This window comes from Podarcis cretensis (genome assembly GCF_951804945.1).
Source record: "Podarcis cretensis genome assembly, chromosome: 10".
Classification (NCBI taxonomy): domain Eukaryota; kingdom Metazoa; phylum Chordata; class Lepidosauria; order Squamata; family Lacertidae; genus Podarcis; species Podarcis cretensis.
The window spans coordinates 50,920,284-50,942,899 of NC_137179.1; the positions used below are offsets into that span (position 1 = coordinate 50,920,284).

At 43.7% G+C, this 22,616-nt stretch overlaps 1 protein-coding gene across 3 annotated transcripts; it reads left to right on the forward strand.

The window, feature by feature from the left end:
• The first annotated feature begins 31 nt into the window (after positions 1-31).
• PUS7L (pseudouridine synthase 7 like) lies at positions 32-18,102 on the forward strand. Of its 3 annotated transcripts, none has more exons than XM_079994189.1 (9): positions 32-108; positions 3,258-4,180; positions 6,241-6,400; positions 8,250-8,445; positions 10,148-10,246; positions 10,748-10,829; positions 14,180-14,457; positions 16,710-16,763; positions 17,695-18,102. In XM_079994189.1, exons 2-9 carry the CDS (start codon positions 3,274-3,276, stop codon positions 18,019-18,021), a joined length of 2,103 nt encoding a protein of 700 aa, XP_079850315.1. In that variant the 5' UTR covers positions 32-108; positions 3,258-3,273; the 3' UTR covers positions 18,022-18,102. The 3 variants fall into 3 exon arrangements, with proteins under 3 accessions (XP_079850315.1, XP_079850317.1, XP_079850316.1); XM_079994191.1 differs by lacking the exon at positions 32-108 and adding an exon at positions 357-537; XM_079994190.1 differs by lacking the exon at positions 32-108 and adding an exon at positions 539-650.
• The last annotated feature ends 4,514 nt before the right edge of the window (positions 18,103-22,616 follow it).

Here is a 22,616-nt window from a genome sequence, read left to right on the forward strand (position 1 = left end):
GCTTCCTTTGAAGCAAGCCCCGCCCATCTCGCCTTCGGAGTTGTGCGCATGTGCTCTATCAAACAGACTCGGCCCCATCGAGAAAGGATCTACAAACCTATGCGGGAGGTACCAAGGAGGCGGTGGGCAGGGGGGGGTGGCGTTTCGCTACGCTTTATCGCTTCTCCGACCCAAATGTTTTAATCCGCTACCCTGCGCGGGGTTTTGTTCTATCTTTGGTGAGACAATGATACAATCCTATCTCCTCCTCCTCCTCTACTCTTTCTCCTTCCTTGCCGCTGGCTCCACCCCTACTTTGATGAAAGTGGTATGCTCTCACTTCCTTGGCTCCGCCTCTTTATTCCCCCCCCCACTAGATGGAAGATTCCTTCCAGTCGCTGCAGCGCTATTGCCGCCAGGGGTCCTCCTGCGCCGCGCGGATCGTGCTAAGTGTTCGCAGGGGGATTTCCGGGCAATTGGATACAATTGCAATTGGAGCGTTGCGCCGGCGGTGGGGAGTCGGCGTTGTGCGAGCGCGCAAAAGAGCCTTGACAGCAGGTCAGAGACCGCTGGTCTGCCTACCTCAGTGTTGCCGACTCGGACTGGCAGCGGCTTCCCAAGGGGGTCAGAAAGCCCTACCTGCATTGAACCTGGGAGCTTCTGCCTGCAAGGTAGAGAGACCTTAAGATCAAGGAGACACTTGGTCCTCCAGATGTTCCCCTGCTGCAAATCCCAGGGTGGCTAATGCCCAGGGGTGATGCGACTTGCCCTCCAGTAGCATTTGGAGGTCTACGCATTAGTCCACAACTGAAGTAGAGCCTGGCTAGCAATAGGAAGCAACAAGCAGCAGCTTCCTGCAACCGTAGGGAATGGGGCTGCTCTCGCAAGGATCGCTGAGCCCCCTTCTCTCTCTCTTTCTCAGAGAAAGAGAAGTAATGTGGGTGTGGCTTGATCACCGTGAGATCATTTGTTGTTGTTTAGTCGTTTAGTCGTGTCCGACTCTTCGTGACCCCACGAACCAGAGCACGCCAGGCACTCCTGTCTTCCACTGTCTCCCGCAGTTTGGTCAAACTCATGCTGGTAGCTTTGAGAACACTGTCCAACCATCTAGTCTTCTGTCGTCCCCTTCTCCTTGTGCCCTCCATCTTTCCCAGCATCAGGGTCTTTTCCAGGGAGTCTTCTCTTCTCATGAGGTGGCCAAAATACTGGAGCCTCAGCTTCACCATCTGTCCTTCCAGTGAGCACTCAGGGCTGATTTCCTGAAGAATGGATAGGTTTGATCTTCTTGCTGTCCATGGGACTCTCAAGAGTCTCCTTCAGCACCATAATTCAAAAGCACCAATTCTTCGGCGATCAGCCTTCTTTATGGTCCAGCTCTCACTTCCATACATCACTACTGGGAAAACAGAGAATCATAGATTTGGAAGGCACCACAAGGATATTGTTGTTGTTGTGGATTGAATTTATACACTACCCTATACCCAGAGGTCTCAGGGCGGTTCACAGAACAAAATCAAAATTTAAAACCACAACATATGTAATCAAAATAAAAATAACAACCCAGTAACACTCCCTTCCCCACGTAAAATAAAGAGCCACATTTTAAAAGGGCATAGGATATGCAATGCAGGAATATTTTGCCCAATGTGGGGCTTGAACCCATGGACCTGACATTATCAGTCTCATGCTCTACCAACTGAGCTGCATGAAAGGTAGCAACCTGAATGCTGGGGATTTTGGCTTCATGGTGGGTAAAATAAAGTTCCCAGGATTCTTTGGGAGAAGCAGTGTGCTTTAAATGTCTAAAGGGAGCAAAGGAGTGGGATGAGTACAGTGGTACCTCGGGTTACAGACACTTCAGGTTACAGACGCTTCAGGTTACAGACTCTGCTAACCCAAAAATAATGCTTCAGGTTAAGAACTTTGCTTCACGATGAGAACAGAAATCATGCTCTGGCGGCGCAGCGGCAGCGGGAGGCCCCATTAGCTAAAGTGGTGCTTCAGGTTAAGAACAGTTTCAGGTTAAGAATGGACCTCCAGAATGAATTAAGTACTTAACCCGAGGTACCACTGTACTGCTCTCTCTCTGGCCGGTTCTGTGTAGGTCCAGTCCAGCTCTGCTCCCCAGCATTTCACCCAAAGAGAGAAGGCAAGTGGAAAGGGGAGGCAGAAGCTTCCCCGCCTGTTCACCTCTACTCTCTGGACACAGCGTGATGGGCCCAGTCCTTACCACAATAGCAAGTGAGATAGCAAGTGAGCAACCGGAGACAGTGGTAGCTGTTCCATGCAATTGCAACTCATTTATATCTCCTTTTGCAGGCATGGTATGTCCCACAGAGGACCTTACAGTCTTCAAACAAAAACATCCTGAAGGTCCCAGGCCACGGAGAGGTTAGGCTGGCCTCAACTAGAGCCAGGGCTTTTTCGGCTGTGGCTCCAATCTGGTGGAACGCTCTGCCACAAGAGACTAGGGTCCTGCAGGACTTGACATCTTTCCGCAGGGCCTGCAAGACGGAGCTGTTCTGCCAGGCCTTTGGTCGGGGTTCAGTCTGACTCCCTCTCCCCTTTCATAAGAACTTGCATGAAAGTGGCCTCCCAATTTTTCTCACAGGCCCATATAAGTTCAGCACAAACAGTTGGGCCTGGTGAGCATTGAAGGTCCCCAACCCTAATCTGTGGGTTGCCATCTGATTGGATTTTATTCTGATCCTGATCTGATTTGAGGATGTATTTTAATTGATTGTCTGATTTTATGTTAATGTGTTATACATTTGAGCCTGGCTTCGGCTGGGGAGGGCGGGCTATAAATAACATTTATTATTATTGTTATTTTTAGTAGTAGTAGTAGTAGTAGAATCTGCTCTGGGGGATCTGCTGTCTAAGGAGGAGGTGATACTGCTACAGAACTAATGGGTCCTGCTGAGATACTGGCCCATCAGCAGCTGCCCCAAGGTGTTGACCCCTGATGTCAGCCCTGCTCAAAGCACTTCCTTCTATCCATTCATTATATACTCACTGAATTATGGGTTTGTTGCAGCAGAGGGCAACAGTGAGCACGAATACTAAGTCTTCAGTGCTAAGGAAAAGATCCTGTTTAATCGACCATCCTTTGAAATGTTATGTGCTTAAGATTTTGGCCTTTGTACAGTATACAGATCTTAAAATTGCGCTGATTTGTGTAAAGAAAGAAAAGGAATATAAGCTACTTCCTCCAAATTTAACTTAACAAAGAGTATGATTTTCTAAGACTTGGCTCCATCTTTTCTTCATTTTTCCAGGCTGTATAATATTGTAATGGAAGAAGATTCTGACAGGGCAGTGGCATTCCACTCTTGCACTTACGTGAATGATCACATTGGCTTCTGCGGCAGCTTAAAAACGTTCCCAAAGGACTTTGTAGTAACAGAAATTAATGCATTTGGGCAGTTAGTTAATGAGATCATAGCAGATTCTTCTAATAAATCCTGTGAGAGCCTGTCAGAACAAGCTGGGTTCTGTCAACAGGATCCCAAAAGGCTGAGACGGAGTCGTCCAGAACTGTGCACAGATGAGGAATATTGCAACATTCGGGATGATGATGATGTTCACTGTTCCCCAGAATGTCCTTCTTTCTCTGCTGGAGAAAGTGAGGAATATAAATCTGATAATGTACCTGAAAACCACCTTGCCAAAGCTGTTACCCTGGACTCCTTATTAGATAAGCCCTTAAGGGAGCAACTCGGTCAGTTTGCTTGCCGTGTGAAAGACATGTGGGAATCTAAATCTGAACTAGGGGTTCCTCCAGATGAATTTTCTCTTGGTCGAGTCCTTGACAAGAAGAACCGAGCCAGCTTGCATGGTGCCATCAGGCAGGAATACCCTTTCTTAGCCACGGTGACAAAATGTGGCGAGATTATTGTAAAGGCAAATCAGGACTACCAAGATCTTTGCCAGCTGGTGTCTGAAGAGGAAGCATGTGGCTTTATGAAATTTTTAGATGCCAAACTAGAACGATCAAAGTTCACTTTCAGACCGGATGGAGATAAGGAACACAGGAGGATAGTTCACCACTTTATCAGTAAAAAATTTGGGAAGCTTGTGGAAACCAAGTCTTTCACCGACGCTCAACAAAAGGTGGTCATTATAGTAAGGTTTCGTGAGAAAAGTGGTTCAAGGAAAAGGGCTGCTGTTGACAGTGGGATGAGAAAAGAAATTTACACAGGTCAGTATGCAAAAACAATTTTGTCACTTCCTTGGAAGGGTTTATATGTCCTTTGAAAACCCACCAGCCTATAATAGACTAACGTATCACTGTCTTATGGGACGCGGGTGGCGCTGTGGGTTAAACCACAGACCCTAGGACTTGCCGATCAGAAGGTCGGCAGTTCGAATCCCCGCGACAGGGTGAGCTCCCGTTGCTCGGTTCCAGCTCCTGCCAACCTAGCAGTTCGAAAGCATGTCAGAGTGCAAGTAGATAAATAGGTATCACTCTGGCGGGAAGGTAAACGGCGTTTCCGTGCGCTGCTCTAGTTCGCCAGAAGCGGCTTCGTCATGCTGGCCACATGACCCGGAAGCTGTACGCTGGCTCCCTCAGCCTATAAAGCGAGATGAGCGCCGCAACCCCAGAGTCAGTCACGACTGGACCTAATAATCGAGGTCCCTTTATCACTGTCTTAATGAAATCTACATGAATGAAGTCACACACAGCTTTATTGCGGTCTGTAGACCCAAAATACACAGTACAACAATAGTAAATGTCAATAGTTATTAAGGTGTAAGATCAGCCTTGCTTGAATGAAGTCAGCACTTGTTAAAAAGAGCCGCATCACAATAAGATGGTTCACTCTTAAGGTTAAACCATTGTTTAAAATAAACTATAGTTTAAAAAGTACTTTGCTCCTCCCCTACGCCTGACTGCTGCATTGGGGAGGACACAAGCCAGAGTTTGGTTTGTTGTGATGTGTACAACCAGGAATCGAGTGGGCTCATGCTTGCCTCAAACGTCTCGGCTTCCGCTTGTAGGTTTGTTTGGAGGAAAACAAACGATGAGCCAAGGTTCACATGCCACAAGAAATCAAACCTGCTTGTTCCTGGCTTGCTTCTGCCCCCCCTAGTGGCAAAGTCATGAACTGGGAGAAGAGTAAAGTCCTTGTTTTTATTAAACTATGGTTTGTTTTAAACTATGGTTTAACGTTGCATGTGAGCCAGGCTGGAACTGATGAGAGTTGTAGTCTAGCAGCATTGGGGGGGGGGGCACTAGGTACAGCCAGTGATGCACAGGCAAGAATATCATTTCTGCAACTAATTGCTGTGTAGCATAGAGTAAAATATATTACTAGTTTATATGAGAGCTATGCTTACCTACAGGGTGGATTTGATTTAAATCAAATCAATTTAAATCACTAGTCAGTAAGACTTGATTTAAATCTTTCTCTTTTTTTACAGAAAGACTCATTCTTTCTGGTATAATCTTAATATTTACAACCAGATGAAGGTTGTAAATTTTCAGAGTAGTTTTTACAATTTTATCAGAAATTACTGATTTGGATATACTATTAGATATACAGGTAATTATGAAATTATTGTGAGGTTTAATAAGTTACCTATTTATATTTGGACAGCATTTCTGCTGTACTTTATTGGAAGGAGAAATATCATTTCCTTAATAACCATTTAAACAATGTATTTAACTAAAACAATAACACTCTGTACCCATGTATCCATATGTATCCATGTTTGTTAACTGAGGTGGTTAAATAATTTAAAAAAACAACAACAACAGACTGAGTTTTAGAAAACATGAAAAACTTAAAACAAATCCTTATTTCCTGATAGCCTTTGGACTATAATGTAGTTTAAAAAGAAAACTAACTTTAGAAAGAATTTGCCCCCAAAAGCATTTTATTTTCAAAATCCAATTTAAATTTAAAAAGTGATTTAAATTTAAAAAAACATTTAAAAAAAAAAGTTTAAAAAATTGATTTTTATCCACCCTGGTTACCTACAGACAGCAGCAATAACTTTGATACTGCATTTGCTAACATTTAGAAACTGCTTAAAACAAGGTATTTCTACTCCAGCTTAGTTTTAGTTTTACTGATTTCCATAGAACAAGGATTAATCAGTAAAAAAACCCAATTTTTCTCAATTGCTTAGTTGATGCCTACGCTATCCTATCAACAGATCTTCCATTAGCTCAGTTATTTGGGGAGGACACCATTCATATTTTCTGAGCAACACCATCCACTTGGGTTCACTGACTCTGCAATAATGTGCTTTCAGCTTTTACTCTCCGGAAAGAGAACCTGGAGACACTTGAAGCAATTAGCTTCTTGTCTGCTGAACTTGGCGTGCTCCCTTCAGACTTCAGTTACACAGGCATTAAAGACAAGAAGGCTATTACGTACCAAGCTATGGTTGTGAAGAAGGTGACGCCTGAAAGGTAATGAGAGATTTGTGGTCGCACTTTAACATCATGGTTTGAATTAGACTCTAGCTCTCTTTTTAAATTCAGATCTAGTGTTTAATTTTGCTGGTTAGAAAGGAGTTCCATTTTGTTTTGAGTTCTTAACACTTGAAGCAATACGGAAAGTTAAAAGTCCTTTGGTATGCTTCGCATCTAGAGCAGGGGTAGGAACCCGGGAGCCAAATGTGATCCTCTCAGCTTTTCTGTCCGGCTCTCTGGACTCTTGATTAATAAGCTGTGTTCTTGAGTACCATTAAGATAGAAATAATTTCCTTTCTTTTCAAAGCATAGCTCATTTAGTACATGAGAAACATGTTGATTTGGGTGTTTATTTCTACAGCTGCATATGTAGCAAAATGGTGTAATGTTACTTGTCTTAAAGCAATTTTCACGGTTAATCGGCTGAACCTTTCACTTGGGTTCTCATCGTTCTGATCCCCAAGAATCTGTTGTTCATCAAAGGGAAACTTTGTCTGCAACGCTCTCTAAAGCATAATGACTCTTTCCTTGTCGGCCTTACAAAAATAAACTCGCAGGACCATTTCTCTCCTTGGGTGTGTAATGTACATGCTTGTAATTGAAAACACAGCTGACAGTTCAAATATCTGACCTTGAAGTGTTCATTTAATCTTTTACTTCTAACACACATGAAATCCCCATTCAAGCCAAGGAAATGTTTTTCCAAGTAAAACTGCCACAGAATTGTGTGTGAGATTGGGGCAACACATTGAAAATGCAGTGTCGATTAAGTCCCTTTTTCCCTCTCTCTCGCAAAAGTATTTTGTAGAGTCTGTTACTAGTTAGCCCTCCCTTTTAAAGCCATTTCTGCTTATACTTTTTTACTGAATACTATGCTGTTCTCACTCCCCAACTTTGCCCTGCCAGTCTTGGTTAAATTCTTATTCCTCGGCGCAACGATACCTTTCTATGTATCAGTTGCACTACTTTTATTTAGTCATCATGCATATTGCTTATAATGCATGTCCCTATATAGTGAACAAATAAACAAACAGAACTTGAATACAGTGTCTTCTTTAGCTTGTCTTCCACAGCTTGAGAAAGTCTTATTCTCTCATTTCCAATAATCTGCACACTGGTTGTTTTTACTCCTTTGTGGTTGTTAGTTGTCCAGGACATTTTGCAAAAATTAAAAATGGGAAAGTAGGATACGACAACCACAATTAAAAACCACAAATATACAACCACAATTAAAAACACAGTTTGAGCTGAGAGACAAAAATAGGTAGTAGAATCAGCCCAAAGAGCAAAAACAGGAATATTTTCAAGCGGCATAGGAATGACAACAGGGAGAGAAACCAAATGGAGTTCTGTAGTTTCGACCACCGCACACAGCCTGCTCCCTGACTACGCCCATGCTTTGCCTGCTCCTATGCACTTATCATGAGCTGGGTAATACATATACAACATTAGCACTCCGAAAATTGATTGTCTGGGTGGTCTTCATATGGACACATATGGTATGCACATTAAAAAGTGGCAAGGTGTGTGTGCAATGCTTTTATCAATAAGTACATTTTGTTTAGCCTTCCTCCTGCAAAAATCAGGCCACAATCTTAGCACATTGTGGGGCTGAGAGCACATTATTGCAGAATTTCTGCTAATGCGTATTTTTTAGCAGTGTTAAGTGGTAGCAACGAAATATCAAAATTTGGAAGGTCCAAGCAAGGGCATACTTTCCCCTTCCCCCAGCAAAACCATTGCCAATAAAATGCTATAGGAAGCTCATTTTTTGAAAACTGCTTCCTTGTTAAAATATTCAGTGTCTAGAAAATGACATGGCATTTCCAACGTTTCCTTTCTGCAGATTGAAAGAACTTGGAAACACCATTGGGAAAAAAGGAATTGGTGTGTCTAATGTACACTCTGCCAGTCAGCCGCTGAGACTTGGTCAATTGCAAGGAAACCATTTTGATATAATTGTAAGAGATTTAAAACTTAAAAGCAATGACTGTTCTGCGAGCCTAAAGGAGAGAGTATATGAAGCAACTGAGAACGTCAAGGTAAAGCAGTAGTACATTTCAAAAGATGCTGCCTCTAGCTTTCCATGCCTCTGTGATTTTAAAATACTATATAGTGCCCAGATCAGCATTGCAAGCTAAAGATGCACCCCCTTGCCTTAGCTTTGGGCACCTGAGGTATGTATTTTTGGATCCACCTTATTTTTGTAAGTCTAAACTGTGTTTAATACTGTGTAACATTGTATATTGGGACGCGGGTTAAACCACAGAGCCTAGGACTTGCCGATCAGAAGATCGGCGGTTTGAATCCCCACAATGGGGTGAGCTCCCATTGCTCAGTCCCTGCTCCTGCCAACCTAGCAGGTCAAAAGCACGCCAAAAAGTGCAAGTAGATAAATAGGTACCTCTTCAGCGGGAAGGTAAACGGCATTTCCATGCACTGCTCTGGTTTGCTAGAAGCAGCTTAGTCATGCTGGCCACATGACCTGGAAGCTGTACGCCAGCTCCCTCAGCCAATAAAGCGAGATGAGTGCCGCAACCCCAGAGTCGGCCATGACTTGACCTAATGGTCAGGGGTCCCTTTACCTTTGCCTTTAACATTGTATATTAATATTAATGTTGTGTTTTAATATTCGTAATCTGCCCCGGAACCTTAGGATGAAGGGTGGAAAATAAACTACTGTAGTAGTAGTAGTAGTAGTAGTAATAGTAATAACAACAACACAAGAAGTAATATCTCCATGCTATTCTGCATCTGGGGAACACTGTGTACAGTTCTGGGTGCTACATTTGAAGAAGGATATTGATAAATTGGAGTATATCCAGAGAGGCGTAGCCAAGTGGTCTAGAGAACAAGCCCTATGAGGAATGGTTGAAGGCTGGAGAAAGTCAAAGGGAGCCATGATTCGTTTTCTTCAGATATCTGAAGGGCTGTCTCAGGGTAATGGCCAGAAGGCACATGGGGCCACCATCTTGCTGAAGCTAAGCAGCAATGGATCCGGTCAGTGCTTGGATGGGAAACCACCTGGGAACTGTATATATTGAAGGAAGAGGTGATATATAAATGTAAGAAAATGAATAGTAATAAATAGGATGGAGCAGACTTCTTCTCTGTTGCTCCAGATGGCAGGACCTAGAGCCCAGGGAAAGAAACTGCAGGGAAGCAGATTCCAGTGAAACCTTAGCAGAAACTTCCTAACAGTAAAAGCCGATGGGTCTCCTTCACTGGAGGTATTCAAGCCGATGCAGAATGGTCAAGCGTAGTTGCAAGATTCTTGTATTGAACATGGGGGTGGGCTACACAGCCACCTAGGTAAAGGTAAAGGGACCCCTGACCATTAGGTCCAGTCATGGCCGGCTCTGGGGTTGCGGCGCTCATCTCTCTTTACTGGCCGAGGGAGCCGGCGTACAGCTTCCGGGTCATGCGGCCAGCATGACTAAGCTGCTTCTGGCGAACCCGAGCAGCGCATGGAAATGCCGTTTACCTTCCCACTGGAGTGGTATCTATTTATCTACTTGCACTTTGATGTGCTTTCGAACTGCTAGGTTGGCAGGAGCAGGGACCGAGCAATGGGAGCTCACCCTGTTGCGGGGATTCGAACCGCCTACCTTCTGATCGCCAAGTCCTAGGCTCTGTGGTTTAACCCACAGTGCCACCCGCGTCCCATACAGCCACCTAGGTCCCTTCTAACTCTAAAATGCTATGATTCTTCATATGTTTAACTTTTCTTCTTCTGCTTTGCAGAAAAATGGTTTTATAAATTTCTATGGACCTCAGCGATTTGGACAAAGGCAGACTATACAGACAGATCAAATCGGATTGGCTTTGCTGAATGAAGAACTGGTAAACACACAGAGATATAATTTTATACTTCTCTTCCTCCTAAGAGCTATTGGGGTGGGCTGGGGTTACACTAAGTTCTCCTTCCCTTTTCTAACATTGCAACAGTTTTGTGAGCTAGGTTAGTCTGAAAGAGATGCACTGACCCACGATTATTCAGTGAGCTTTATGGCGGTGTGTGTGAGAATAGGATCTTTTTCAAAAATCAGATTATCATTCCCTCAATTTCCATTGTTTACACTGTGAGTGTTGCTCCTTATGTAGCCAAAACAGCACCCACCGTGCAGACTTAGGGGGACTCCCAAGCTTTGCAGAAGTACATAAAAACTTTAGAAAACGCAAAGTGGGAGGGGAAGAAACCACAAACAGCCCATGAGGACTTAGTGTGTGCCACATTTGGACATGGATCGCCTTTGTAAAAGTCCAATCATTCGGAATCAAAGCTGGTGCTAACTTTTAAGAACACATAAAGCAACATGGCATTTGTGTTTACTTGCCTTAAAGGTCAAAGCGGTGAAATTGTTTCTCACGCCAGAAGATTCAGATGATCCTGTAAATAAAGCAAAGAAATACTTCCTTCAGACTGGTAAATATACCATCTCCTATGAAACATATCGCAGGAAGAAAACCTTGCTGCGTAGTGAGGAAAAAACGTTTGGGTTTATTAACAGAAGCAATATTAAAATCAGTGGAAGTGGGTAAATAGTTATGCGCTCGCGTGTGTATGTGTATCTTAAAAGGTTCTCAGAATTTGCTTCTTTAAAGACATTGATACACTGCTTAATATTCAGAATTTCATAATGTATATATAAAAATACATAAAACATATACAGTCGTACCTTGGAAGTCGAACGGAATCTGTTCCGGAAGTCTGATCGACTTACAAAACGTTTGAAAACCAAATCGCGGCTTCTGATTGGCTGCAGGAAGCTCCTGCAGCCAATAGGAAGCCGCGGAAGCCCTGTTGGACATTCAGGTTCCTAAAGAACGTTCGCAAACCGGAACAGTCACTTCCGGGTTTGCGACGTTCAGGAGCCAAAATGTATGAGTTCCAGGGCATTTGACAAGCAAGGTACGACTGTATTTAAAGAGTAGAAGGAATAAGAACAATTCAATTCATTTATTTAAAGGCGGAAAACTCCCTCAGAATGCCTGTTGAAATAGGAAAGCCTTTGTTAGATGCCTGAAGTTCCTTGGAGGGCAGTGTGTTTGTATGTCTTTTTCTGCTCTCCATTGTGAACAATGGGTTAAATCACACAGTACTTGGCCCATGTCTTGAGTTAGCACATCTCGCACGTCTGTCTCCACCAGACCTTATTTATTTATTTAAAAATACAAGTAGTAGAGCTACAATGACAAGATGTGACTTAGTTGCTTTGACAAGCTATTGTATGGGCCTGGTGCCCTTTTACATGACTGCTGCAATTATTGTCACCTTACAGTGACCCACCTTAGGTCGTTGCCCACGAAAATCTCTCCTGCAATTTTAAACACTCTTGCTTTCATTTCTGAACGTTTGCTGCAAAGTTTCCTTTCCATATTGCCCTTTCCTCCACGGGGCTTTTCTTTACCACTTCCAGTGTAACTGGAGCTCCCTAGAGAGTTGGCTGCTTCAGTGATGTAACTAACCTTTTCTTCAGACTGCTAGGAATTAATTGCTTTCTCATGCCCTGAAGAGCTGCATAGAAAAAGGGAAGTAATCATCACCTAATTGAGCAGTGAGCTGCAGAATATATACCACAGCATTACATCATTTTCAGCACCTTTTTAATGGGGGGGGCACTATTTGCAGAAAGGACCCCCCCTCTCCTCACAAGATTATACATTTGCCCATGTTAGGAGGTTAGCAGAAAGGAAGTGAGTAGCTGAGGGGAATGTACATGTCTGATAGGATCTACAGGTGCTAGTGTTGCTGTTTTTTTCTGGGAAAGGGGTTTTCTGAAAATGTCGTTTCAGATTCTGCTGTAAAGATGCTGTTCTTCAGCGATGAAAATCAAGCAAAAGAAGGAAAAACTTTCTTTATTTTTTGATACATCATTTTCCCCTTTGAGCTGAGTTGATGGACACATTTAGTATTCCCCTTGCCTCTAACACATTCAGAAGAGTGGACTCTCTCAGCATTACTTACTTGAAGCAAAAGCACATTTACCTAACATTCCTTGGTTAGAGGAATTAAGGGACGTGTGTGGGTGACGAACTGGAAACAGAAATATTAGTTTTCTCTAAGTTCGAAATCTGAAATACTCCCTCTTTCCCCACAAATGTTACCACCCACGCCAAAAAGAGCACTTCTTTTTCTTAATGATTTTCCTGCTTTCCTTATGGAAATGCAGTTCTTTTCATTCTCATTGCCTTCTCTGGCTCTCAGTTTCCATTGACTTCGCTTGTCCTGAACGATGCCGTGATGTAGTCAAATCACATGGGCTGCATAGCGCCAGGATGATACCCCATTCCCTGTGTGATCCCAGATCACCTGAAATTGCCAAGGTGGCTAATGGGATAAGAAGAAAGAAGTAGCAGGAAGAAATAGTGCAGAAAGTGGAAAGGAAACAGTGAGCCAGTTTGCACGTGACACTAAGCCAAACCATGGCTAAACTAATGCATCTACATGCAGGTAGCCGCAGCAGAAATCATGGCCACTTTGCTTCTCACCTGGGTCTCTTGAAGCTAAGCCATGGTTTATGTTAGTATTGTGTCCAAACCCAGGCTCATAGTTTGTCTTCCCCAGACAACCAGGAACAGCAAGCCAGGAACAAACCTTGGCTACAACTTATGGTTTGTCTAGAGCAAGGCAGCTAGACTGGTGACTGGGAGTGGCCGCCGAGACCACATAACACCGGTCCTGAAAGACCTACATTGGCTCGCAATACATTTCCGAGCACAATTCAAAGTGTTGATGCTGACCTTTAAAGCCAGGCATAGGCAAACTCGGTCCTCCAGATGTTTTGGGACTACAACTCCCATCATCTCATCATCCGAGTTTGCCTATGCCTGGCTTTAAAGGTCCCTGTTAGCTAGGGATGATGAGAGTTGTACTCACAAAACATCTGCAGGGCTGAGTTTGCCTTTGCCTGTTTAAAGCCCTAACCAGCCTTGGCCCAGTATACTTGAAGAAGCATCTCCACCCCCACCGCTCAGCCCGGACACTGAGGTCCAGCTCTGAGGGCATTCTGGCGGTTCCCTCACTGTCAGATGTGAGATTACAGGGAACCAGGCAGAGGGCCTTCTTGGTAGTGGTGCCCACCCTGTGGAACACCCTTCCATCAGATGTCAAGGAAATAAACAACTACCTGACTTTTAGAAGACACCTGAAGGCAGCCCTGTTTAGGGAAGTTTTTAATGTTTGATGTATTTATCATGTTTTTAATAATCGGTTGGGAGCCTGCCAGAGTGGCTGGGGAAACCCATCCAGATGGGTGGGGTAGAAATAACAAATTGTTGTTGTTGTTGTTATTGTTAAGTAAACTGGGCCGGGGGGGGGGGGAGGAGGAAATGAAACAAGTAAAAAATCATCATCATAGTAGTTGAGATAAATATTTATCCACCCCAAAGTGCTATTTTTGACATTGAAAAGTGGAGAGCAAATCTGCACATTAGTCTCCTTTGCTTTTAAAAGGGATCCTTTCAGTTTTTTTAAACCAATGAATGAATAAATCCAACATCTTAGAGTTGGGACTCCTTGAGTCTTGGAAGTCTAAGCATCTTTGTGAAGCCAAGTGTGCACAATCTCAACCGGGAACAAACAGAGCATAATGGACGAGGTGGAGAGGACTCAAAAGGGGGGGGGAATCAGTGGGCAAGAGACGCAACCAGCACCTTTCAACCACCCACTGCTTCTCATATGATACGTGGAGGAGAAACAGAAGTTGCGCTACGAAGGTGCACCTTAGAAGCAGAATGTGTAGAAGCTCATGATCAGTTTTCTCTGTTTTTCAGAGGACGCCAAAGGTACCCTCGCAATGCTGCCTGACTTCAAAGTCAGAGAGACGATGCTGCTGCGTGCCTTGAATCGCTACGGTATAAATCACGAGGGATGTGCACGAGGGTGGCTCAGTATTCCTCACTCCATGCGTATTTTTTACGTCCATGCATATTGCAGTAAGATTTGGAACGAAGCCGCTTCCTATCGGATTAAGATCTACGGTACAAGAGTTGTGGCTGGCGACCTCATCTTTTCGGGAACACGTTCTGAAAGCTGTTCGCTGAATGACAAGGTAAACAGGAGCTTGAAAGGCACGGATAGCAAATCTGATCCTCTCTGGGTCTGTTAAATTTCATTAAAATTCGAATGAGGCCTTTCATCTTCCTGGTACTCCATAAATAAACATGCTGTGTTTACAAAAGGTGCAGTCTGGTTTGGCAGAACCAGTCAGATATAGATTATTTTGCTATGCATGTTTATGAGAACCAAGCCTTTTTTTGTGTTAACTATAATGTGGTCCAGGATGTCGCATGCGTGAAATGGGATAGATCTCTTTTTGGAATAAGATGAATGGATGTCAATTCATGTTGTCAATGTGTTCAAGGAAATTAATTGGTGCAAGTTCCGGTAACATACCCCCTTATAAATCAGAACATCCTATAATTATATATATATATTTGCAAATAATAATAATAAACCAATAAAAACCTTTACCCATGTGTTTTTGTAGATACTACCAGCTTGCTTTCAAACTCATCACTATCATGAGGACTAGAACTGTGTATTTGGTTTGGTTTTGTTGTTGTTGTTTTTGCTTAGTTTAATTGGATCTTCTGAAAAATAATGGCTAGGGAGCCAATGAAATTGTATGTGGATGGCATCTCAGAAGAATCAGCACTGCCCAGTTAACACAGCTATATTTCACCTGGGCTGAAAGGCAGGGCAGAGATATTTAGATAGGTTAAAAACATAAAATAAACTCTGGATTATTCAAAATGCTGTTTCAGAAAAATAAAAATCAGAAGACGTCATCCAGTTGGAAGCCCATGTAGTCTTTAATCATGAAGTTATTTCAGCATGGCTAACATTAATTTCACATTCTTTACCATTTAAAGTGGTGTTTTCTGTGATTACGAATGGGATAAGTACACAGCCAAGTCAAACAGTTGTTTCTAATTTTGTGTTGGTTGAAGCCAACCATTTGCCTTTGCAATAAATAACTTGGAAATGATTTCTCTTAAAGGATGGCGAGGGTTGCAGTCTTATACCAGTTCACCTGAAAGTAAGCTCCATTGAATCAATGGAATTGAATTCTGAGTAAGCGTACATAGAACTGCATTGTAGGCATACAGTAGGTATATGATTGCTTCGCATTCTACGGAAATTCCACTGCCTCTCACCAGTGGCAATGTCCAAGTAGTGAAGTTCCACTCAAGAGAAGCTCCTATGGGTAAACCACTGTGCCGCTTGGGCTTGCCGATTGAAATGTCGGCGGTTCAAATCCCCGCGAAGGGGTGAGCTCCTGTTGTTCGGTCCCAGCTCCTGCCAACCTAGCAGTTCGAAAGCACACCAGTGCAAGTAGATAAATAGGTACCACTCCGGTGGGAAGGTAAACGGCATTTCCATGCGCTGCTCTGGTTTCACCAGAAGCAGCTTAGTCATGCTGGCCACATGACCTGGAAAAACTGTCTGCGGAAGCGGACAAACACCGGCTCCCTCGGCCTGTAAAGCGAGATGAGCACCGCAACCCCAGAGTCATTCGCAACTGGACTTAATTGTCAGGGGTCCCTTTACCTTTACCTTAGTATGGAAACACCGTTTTGAATGCATTATAAACATGCAACACCAGGTGGCAACAGAGGGTAAAATAAATTCTGTGCAATTTTCTGTAGTGATCCCCCTTTTGTTACAACGATGTAATTTCTGACTTATTTATAGCATTTTTCCTGTGTGTAGATTCATCCTTAGTCTGTTTATAGACTGCATTTTTCACACATTGTGCTGAAAGCAGTTTATAAGAAGCAACCCTATGAATACAATAATGCAACAACTATTATGCATAATCAAAATTGCCATCAACATGATAGCATCGCTGCAGTACTAACAGTCCAACAATTCATTTTTCTTTTGAAATATATCACAAAAAATGAAGCAAGCATGCCATTTAATATCCCAAAATAGCCCTAAAACTAATATAAGATCAAAAGACCAGACACAGTTTTTTGGGCAGCTGTTCCCTCTTGGGGAACAGGTAAGTAGAAGCAGCTATACCTTGATGGCTAACCCAGCCTCTTCCCTCCCTTTACTACTTGAGCTCTAACAGTACAAGCCTAGCCTAGCCATGTCTACTGTGAGCAAGACCCGCTGGGGCTTACTGCCTGGTAACTGGGGTTAGGATTGCAGCCTGAATCCTTGCATTTATGTTTTTCACCTTCAATACTTCATTGCAAACTGGCCTGGGAATTATTTGAAGGATGGTAATAGAAATCTCTGGAATAAGTCAATAAAAACATGTTACATACTTTCCCCCATTTTTTATACTAGGTCCATGTAGTAACAGCTGCAGAAGAAGAGGCCAATGAATATGCAATAAATCAGGTACGTTTGGGGAAAATGCATTTCTTTAAAGTATTAAAGGATCACTAGGTTTATAACATACACTTTAAGTTATAGGCATAGACTGGAAAATATAAGTACAGCTGTACCTTGGAAGTTGAAAGGAATCTGTTCCAGAAGTCCGTTTAGCTTCCAAAACGTTCGGAAACCAAAGCGTGGCTTCTGATTGGCTGCAGGAAGCTCCTGCAGCCAATCGTAAGCCGTGCCGGACGTTCACCTTCCAAAAATCGTTTGAAAACCGGAACACTCACTTCCAGGTTTTGATCGTTCGGGAGCTGATTTGTTTGGGAGCCAAGGCGCTTGAGATGCAAGGTACGACTGTAGAAGGAAATGCCAACCCAAACCAAAAATCCAGATATGTGTGCATTTTGCAGGGTTCTCTCGCTACCACCCTTCCTCCATTTCCCCCCCCCCCGTAACCAACAATTCCTCTGTGTTCCTTTGTTCTGACATCTTCTGGGCATGCATAAAGGTAAAGGTGAAGGGACCCCTGACCATTAGGTCCAGTCGTGACCGACTCTGGGGTTGTGCGCTCATCTCGCTCTATAGGCCGAGGGAGCAGGCGTTTGTCCGCAGACAACTTCCAGGTCATGTGGCCAGCATGACTAAGCCGCTTCTGGCAAACCAGAGCAGCGCACGGAAATGCTGTTTACCTTCCTGCCGGAGTGGTACCTAATTATCTACTTGCACTTTGACATGCTTTCGAACTGCTAGGTGGGCAGGAGCAGGGACCGAGCAATGGGAGCCTACCCCGTCATGGGGATTCGAACCGCCGACCTTCTGATCAGCAAGTCCTAGGCTCTGTGGTTTAACCCACAGTGCCACCCGTGTCCCAGGGCATGTATACATGTGCTTTTATGCAAACCTGCTTCCCTTCCACAGATACGCTCACCTTACTTTTTTCTTCCCAAAGGTGATTATCCCAATGGCTGGCTACAACGTCCGCTATCCCACTAACAAAGTCGGGGAGTGGTATCACAAAAGACTTGCCCGTGATGGACTGCAGATGCACCGGTTTAGGCTTCCTTCATTACAGCTGAACGTGCCCGGATGCTACCGACATCTCCTGAAGTATCCGCGCAATCTGTCGTACAGTTTTTTAAAAAGCAGCGAAGAACCAATGGGAACTGGGGACAATTCCCCCAAAGATCCCGAAACTTCTCTTTCGGTGTCGTTTTGGCTCGATCCTTCGTGTTACGCAACTGTTTGTTTGGGGGAAATTATGAAGTGCAATCTTTAAAAGAGAAAGAAAAGGCAGAGCTTCACTGTGCAGAAATACGGCACGCTCAATAAAAATGTCATGGGGCTGCGTAAAAAAAAAGTTGTGCTGTACCTTGGCTTGGGGGAGGTGGGGGCTGCTCCTCAGGCGGCAAAATGTATTGGACCTGATTATCCCACCTTGGATATACTGTAACAAGACAGTGCAGGGGTACAGCCAAGCTGCCAGCCTTATGCTTCCCGAACAGGTAAACCCAACATCCCTGTGCTCCTAAATTGGACCAGCGTCTAATTCTTTGCCTCATCCACACATTAAGTTTCAGCTTGTTATTGCTCACCTAGCCTGCATCCAGGTATTCGTACCACAGGCCCTGCATTTCATGCAACTCTGGAGCTCTCCAGTTTCTCTTTGGCACTGGGTGAAAACTGTACGTGCCTGATTTTCGAAATCTGGCTTTCAGTTTTCTTTTAACTCCCCCCCCCACTCTGCTTTCAAATAGCTTTGTTTTTATTGGTCATTATAGCAGTCTGGTCTTGGGATTTGTTTGGGGCCGAAGAACAGGGTGAAAGGGCAGATAATGAAATGGAATGAAAAACAGAACCAGGGCTTAAGCATATGTGGTGCCGGGGTGCAAAGATCCACCCAATGCCCCCCCCCCAGGTTGCCCAGTCCCAGGTGCGCAGGAGGACGGAGCCAGCCAGCCGCCTCAGCATCTCGCTGGCTCGGTCGCCTCCCAACTCGCGGAAGAAGAGCCACAGCAGAAGAGCCCGCTGCGCCGCTCCGACCGACGAGTGGACTCTTCCCCGAACTCAACTCTCAGTCCCTGGACATTCGGCCTAGCACTCCTGAGAGTACAGCGCCCAGGTGCTCCACACCCCTAGCACCTATGGGTAGGATGGCCCTGAGCAGAACTGTGTGTGTCACCTGCAAGTTGATGATACTAACTCTGAACTTATTCTGTCCCAGCCATTGCATCGTAGTGCTAGGAAAAATATTTGAAGTGCCCTAGACAAATCCCGCATGGTAAATAATAAGAATAAGAATTTATTATTTATACCCCACCCATCTGACTGAGTTTCCCCAGCCACCCTGGGCAGCTCCCAACAGAGTATTAAAAACACAATAAAATATCAAACATTAAAACTTCCCTAAACAGGGCTTCAGATGCCTTCTAAAAGTCAGATAGTTGTTTATTTCCTTGACATCTGATGAGAGAGCATTCCACAGGGTGGGCGCCACCACCGAGAAGGCCTTCTTGTCTGGTTCCCTGTAACTTGGCTTCTCGCAGTGAGGGAACCGCCAGAAGGCCCTCAGAGCTGGACCTCAGTGTCTTGGCAGAACGATGGGGGTGGAAATGCAGTGGTCACTCAGCGCTACCTTCTGACATAGCATCATTAGGTAGGAGCATATTGTCCTCCTGACCCTCTGCCTTTTTTGGACTTCAGTTCCCTAGTCTTTCCTGCTGCGGCATCCTGTCAAAACTAACTATCCTTCATATACCAAGCCCCCTCTTTCCTGTCAAAACCACACTCTCCTTCCTGCCCCCAGCCCCCTTTCCTTTGACTCCTCTTTTCCTCAGCTGCTTGTTTCTCTCCTCTTTCTCTTTTTTAGGTCCTTGGTTCTTCCATTCATATGTAAGGTCTTTGCTCCCCTGACTCCATTGCCTGTTCTGTCCTTCCTTTATACTTGCAGTTCAATACCACCTTCTGCAAGTCAGGAAAATGGAGCCATTGGGTTTGACCCCAGATCACCTAGCTCTCTTTGCATAAGGCACAGGGAACACATGTGGGGTTGTTGGGTTCGAATTGACTACGGTTCAGCATATCGTCCTAAGAGACCTCCTTGTGTTTGTTTTTCCACAAACTGTTGCTATGCCCTGAGATCCTTCTAGTGCGAGTAAATGAAGAAGCCCTATATGGACTGGAGTAACAGCTATTAAGATAAGGCTTTGGGGCCTGGCTCCAGAATGACACATCAGAGAATTGCATTGTTCCAAGTGGGCAGTTGTGTTATATTAATAGGCTCTGACGCTTCAACACAGGCTGCGCTGCCATGTTAGCCTATGTGAATACTAAACTGTTGTATAATGGAATGAAAATATAATCTAAACCAGGACTGGGTTTTTGTGTTTAAAGGACTTCTAGGTCAGGTCTGCTACTGAAAATGAAATTTCTGGGTTGAGATGTATTCTGAGGTTCCCTTTCCCCTTATTCTAAGTATATGTTCACCCCTCTTTCAAAGAGCTGGATAGCTCAGTGGGCTAGAGCGTGGTGCTGATAATGCAACGGTTGCAGGTTCGATCCCTGTATGGGACAACTGCATATTCCTGCATCGCAGGGGTTTGCACTAGATGATCCTCAGGGTCCCTTCTAATTATGCAATTCCATGAAAGTCACTGTATTGCACTTGGTTCCAGCTGGTAGGCATTAGGGCTGTTGTACACAAAAATCAAAATAAAACCCGCTAGCTTGAAATCCACCCACCTCTGATATAAACTATAGTGCAGTAGAGTGAATGGAGTTCACATACTTGCACAATATCATCTCCAGTTACATAATACTGCGCAATTTGCCTTATAGCAATCATTAACTCAACCTACTACATCAGCGCCTATATGAGGAGGAGACTGAGTTCCTTCATTCCCACAAGTGGATTCTCCATTACAGTTTAAGAAGCAACAACAACACTGTGGCCCCCTCTACGAGCTAACTTACAGTTATCTTAAATCAGCAACCAAAAAGATGAGCCTTTTAAATGACTACTCATTGCGAACCTTTTCTTTTATAAAAAATGGGAATACACAACCTGTTCTTAAAAGGCACAACAGTTAGCTGTATTCCCAATGTTTCAGAGCATATCAGAGGGGAAGGATGTCATTGTGCAGTGTATGAATCCCTGCAAAAAAAATGGGGGGAGATGCAGCCACAAATCACAAGCAGGATGATTTGGAATCTTAACCAGTTGCAAAAAGATTAAAAATATGATGCAAGGCAGCATATAGACATTAGTTGCATGCATTCTGCTTCATCTGCAGGTGGCGCTGTAACTTTGCAAGAACTAATGGGGGAGGGAAGCAACGCCAGCCATTTATTTAAATGATGTGTAGAATGCTGTTGGTATTATTTCAGATTTTTCCTGGGTTGATGCATCTTATTCTATGGGGTTCAGCCTCTGATTCTGTTTCTAAAGGCTATAGGATTACCTGAGAGTAAGAAGTGAGTTTTGGAAGCACAGACTTTACCCATTACATCCCCACCAAATTTGAGTTATAGTACTGGACAATGTGTCAGAGGGGTTCTGGATAGAAGATGAATGGAGATGGAACATTTTGTATTTTAATGGTCCTTCAGAAATGCAGGTTTGTAACTATCAAATAAAAAACCATGGCTGACCATTTGCCTTTGGGCAATAACCGTCTATATACAGATGCTGTTTAGATTTTATCATAGGCATTTGTGTTAGGCTAAAAGAGTTGGTATGCCGCTATTTGTATTACATAAAAAATTATTATTTTTTTATTCATCATACATCTGTGAATTTAAATTGCCAATCTCTTCAGCCCGATGAAACCAATATGTGAACTCACAAAGCTTGCATCCTTTTAGCAGCAAAAGAAATTGACCCAGTCAAAGGAATTGCCTTACAGAAGTTTTTGTTTAATTCTTTGGGAATTACAACATTTTTTGTAGACGAAAAATATATTGCATTAAGTCCTGGAAAATAAATTCTGTTTGTTTTATATACAATCCTAGGCTATTTAATCCTTGACGAGGCAAATCTCCCAGGGCATTGTTACTTGTTTTATTACACCATTCTTGTGCAACTATGAATCCACTCTAAACTTGAATTGTCTTGTTCAGCATATAGTAGTGATATGTGAAAGTTGCAATTCTTGAGCTTCAGATCAGTCATTATTGAGTTTCGGATCAGGAAATACTAATGCTAAAGCTATGCTAGTCTGAGCCAAAGCTCAATGGGCACTGGAGTCTACAAGCTTCTCCATTCCCCATTGTGTGCTCACAACCACAGCTGTGTGGACAGATTGCATGTACGCATGAGCAAAACATAACTATTCTGGAAACCACTTCACTTAGTCATTCTAAAAATCAGCTTCGATACACTTTTTCTTAGGAAGAGTTCAGCATATGTACAGATAACATGTGAACAATCTCATTGCCCAATAGTGGCTTCACTTGCGTGAAGTGGGAATCACACAGAAATCTCCATGTAAATGATGTTCTTCCTTGCATGGAATATAAAATTGCTCACAGCAGGAGATATGTGCAGCTCCCTTCTGCACAACAGCCTGAAGAATGGATGCACGTGTGAGGCTCTCCCAATTCTTCTGAATCCTCTGTCCAAGAATCTTTCCAGGTTGTGGTGTCGAAGGTGACCATGGGTGATCTAGTCCAACCGCCTGAAATGCAGGAATCTTTTGCCCATGTGGGGATCAAACCAATGACCCTGAGATTAAGAGTCTCATGCTCTACTGACTGAGCTACCCCAGCAGGGTTGGTTATAAATCCACCTAGTGGGTTAAGTTCAGCTTGGCCCATTGTTAGTTGAACATAACCCACCAAGGAAATGCACCTGATGAGATGTCTTTAAGCCATTGA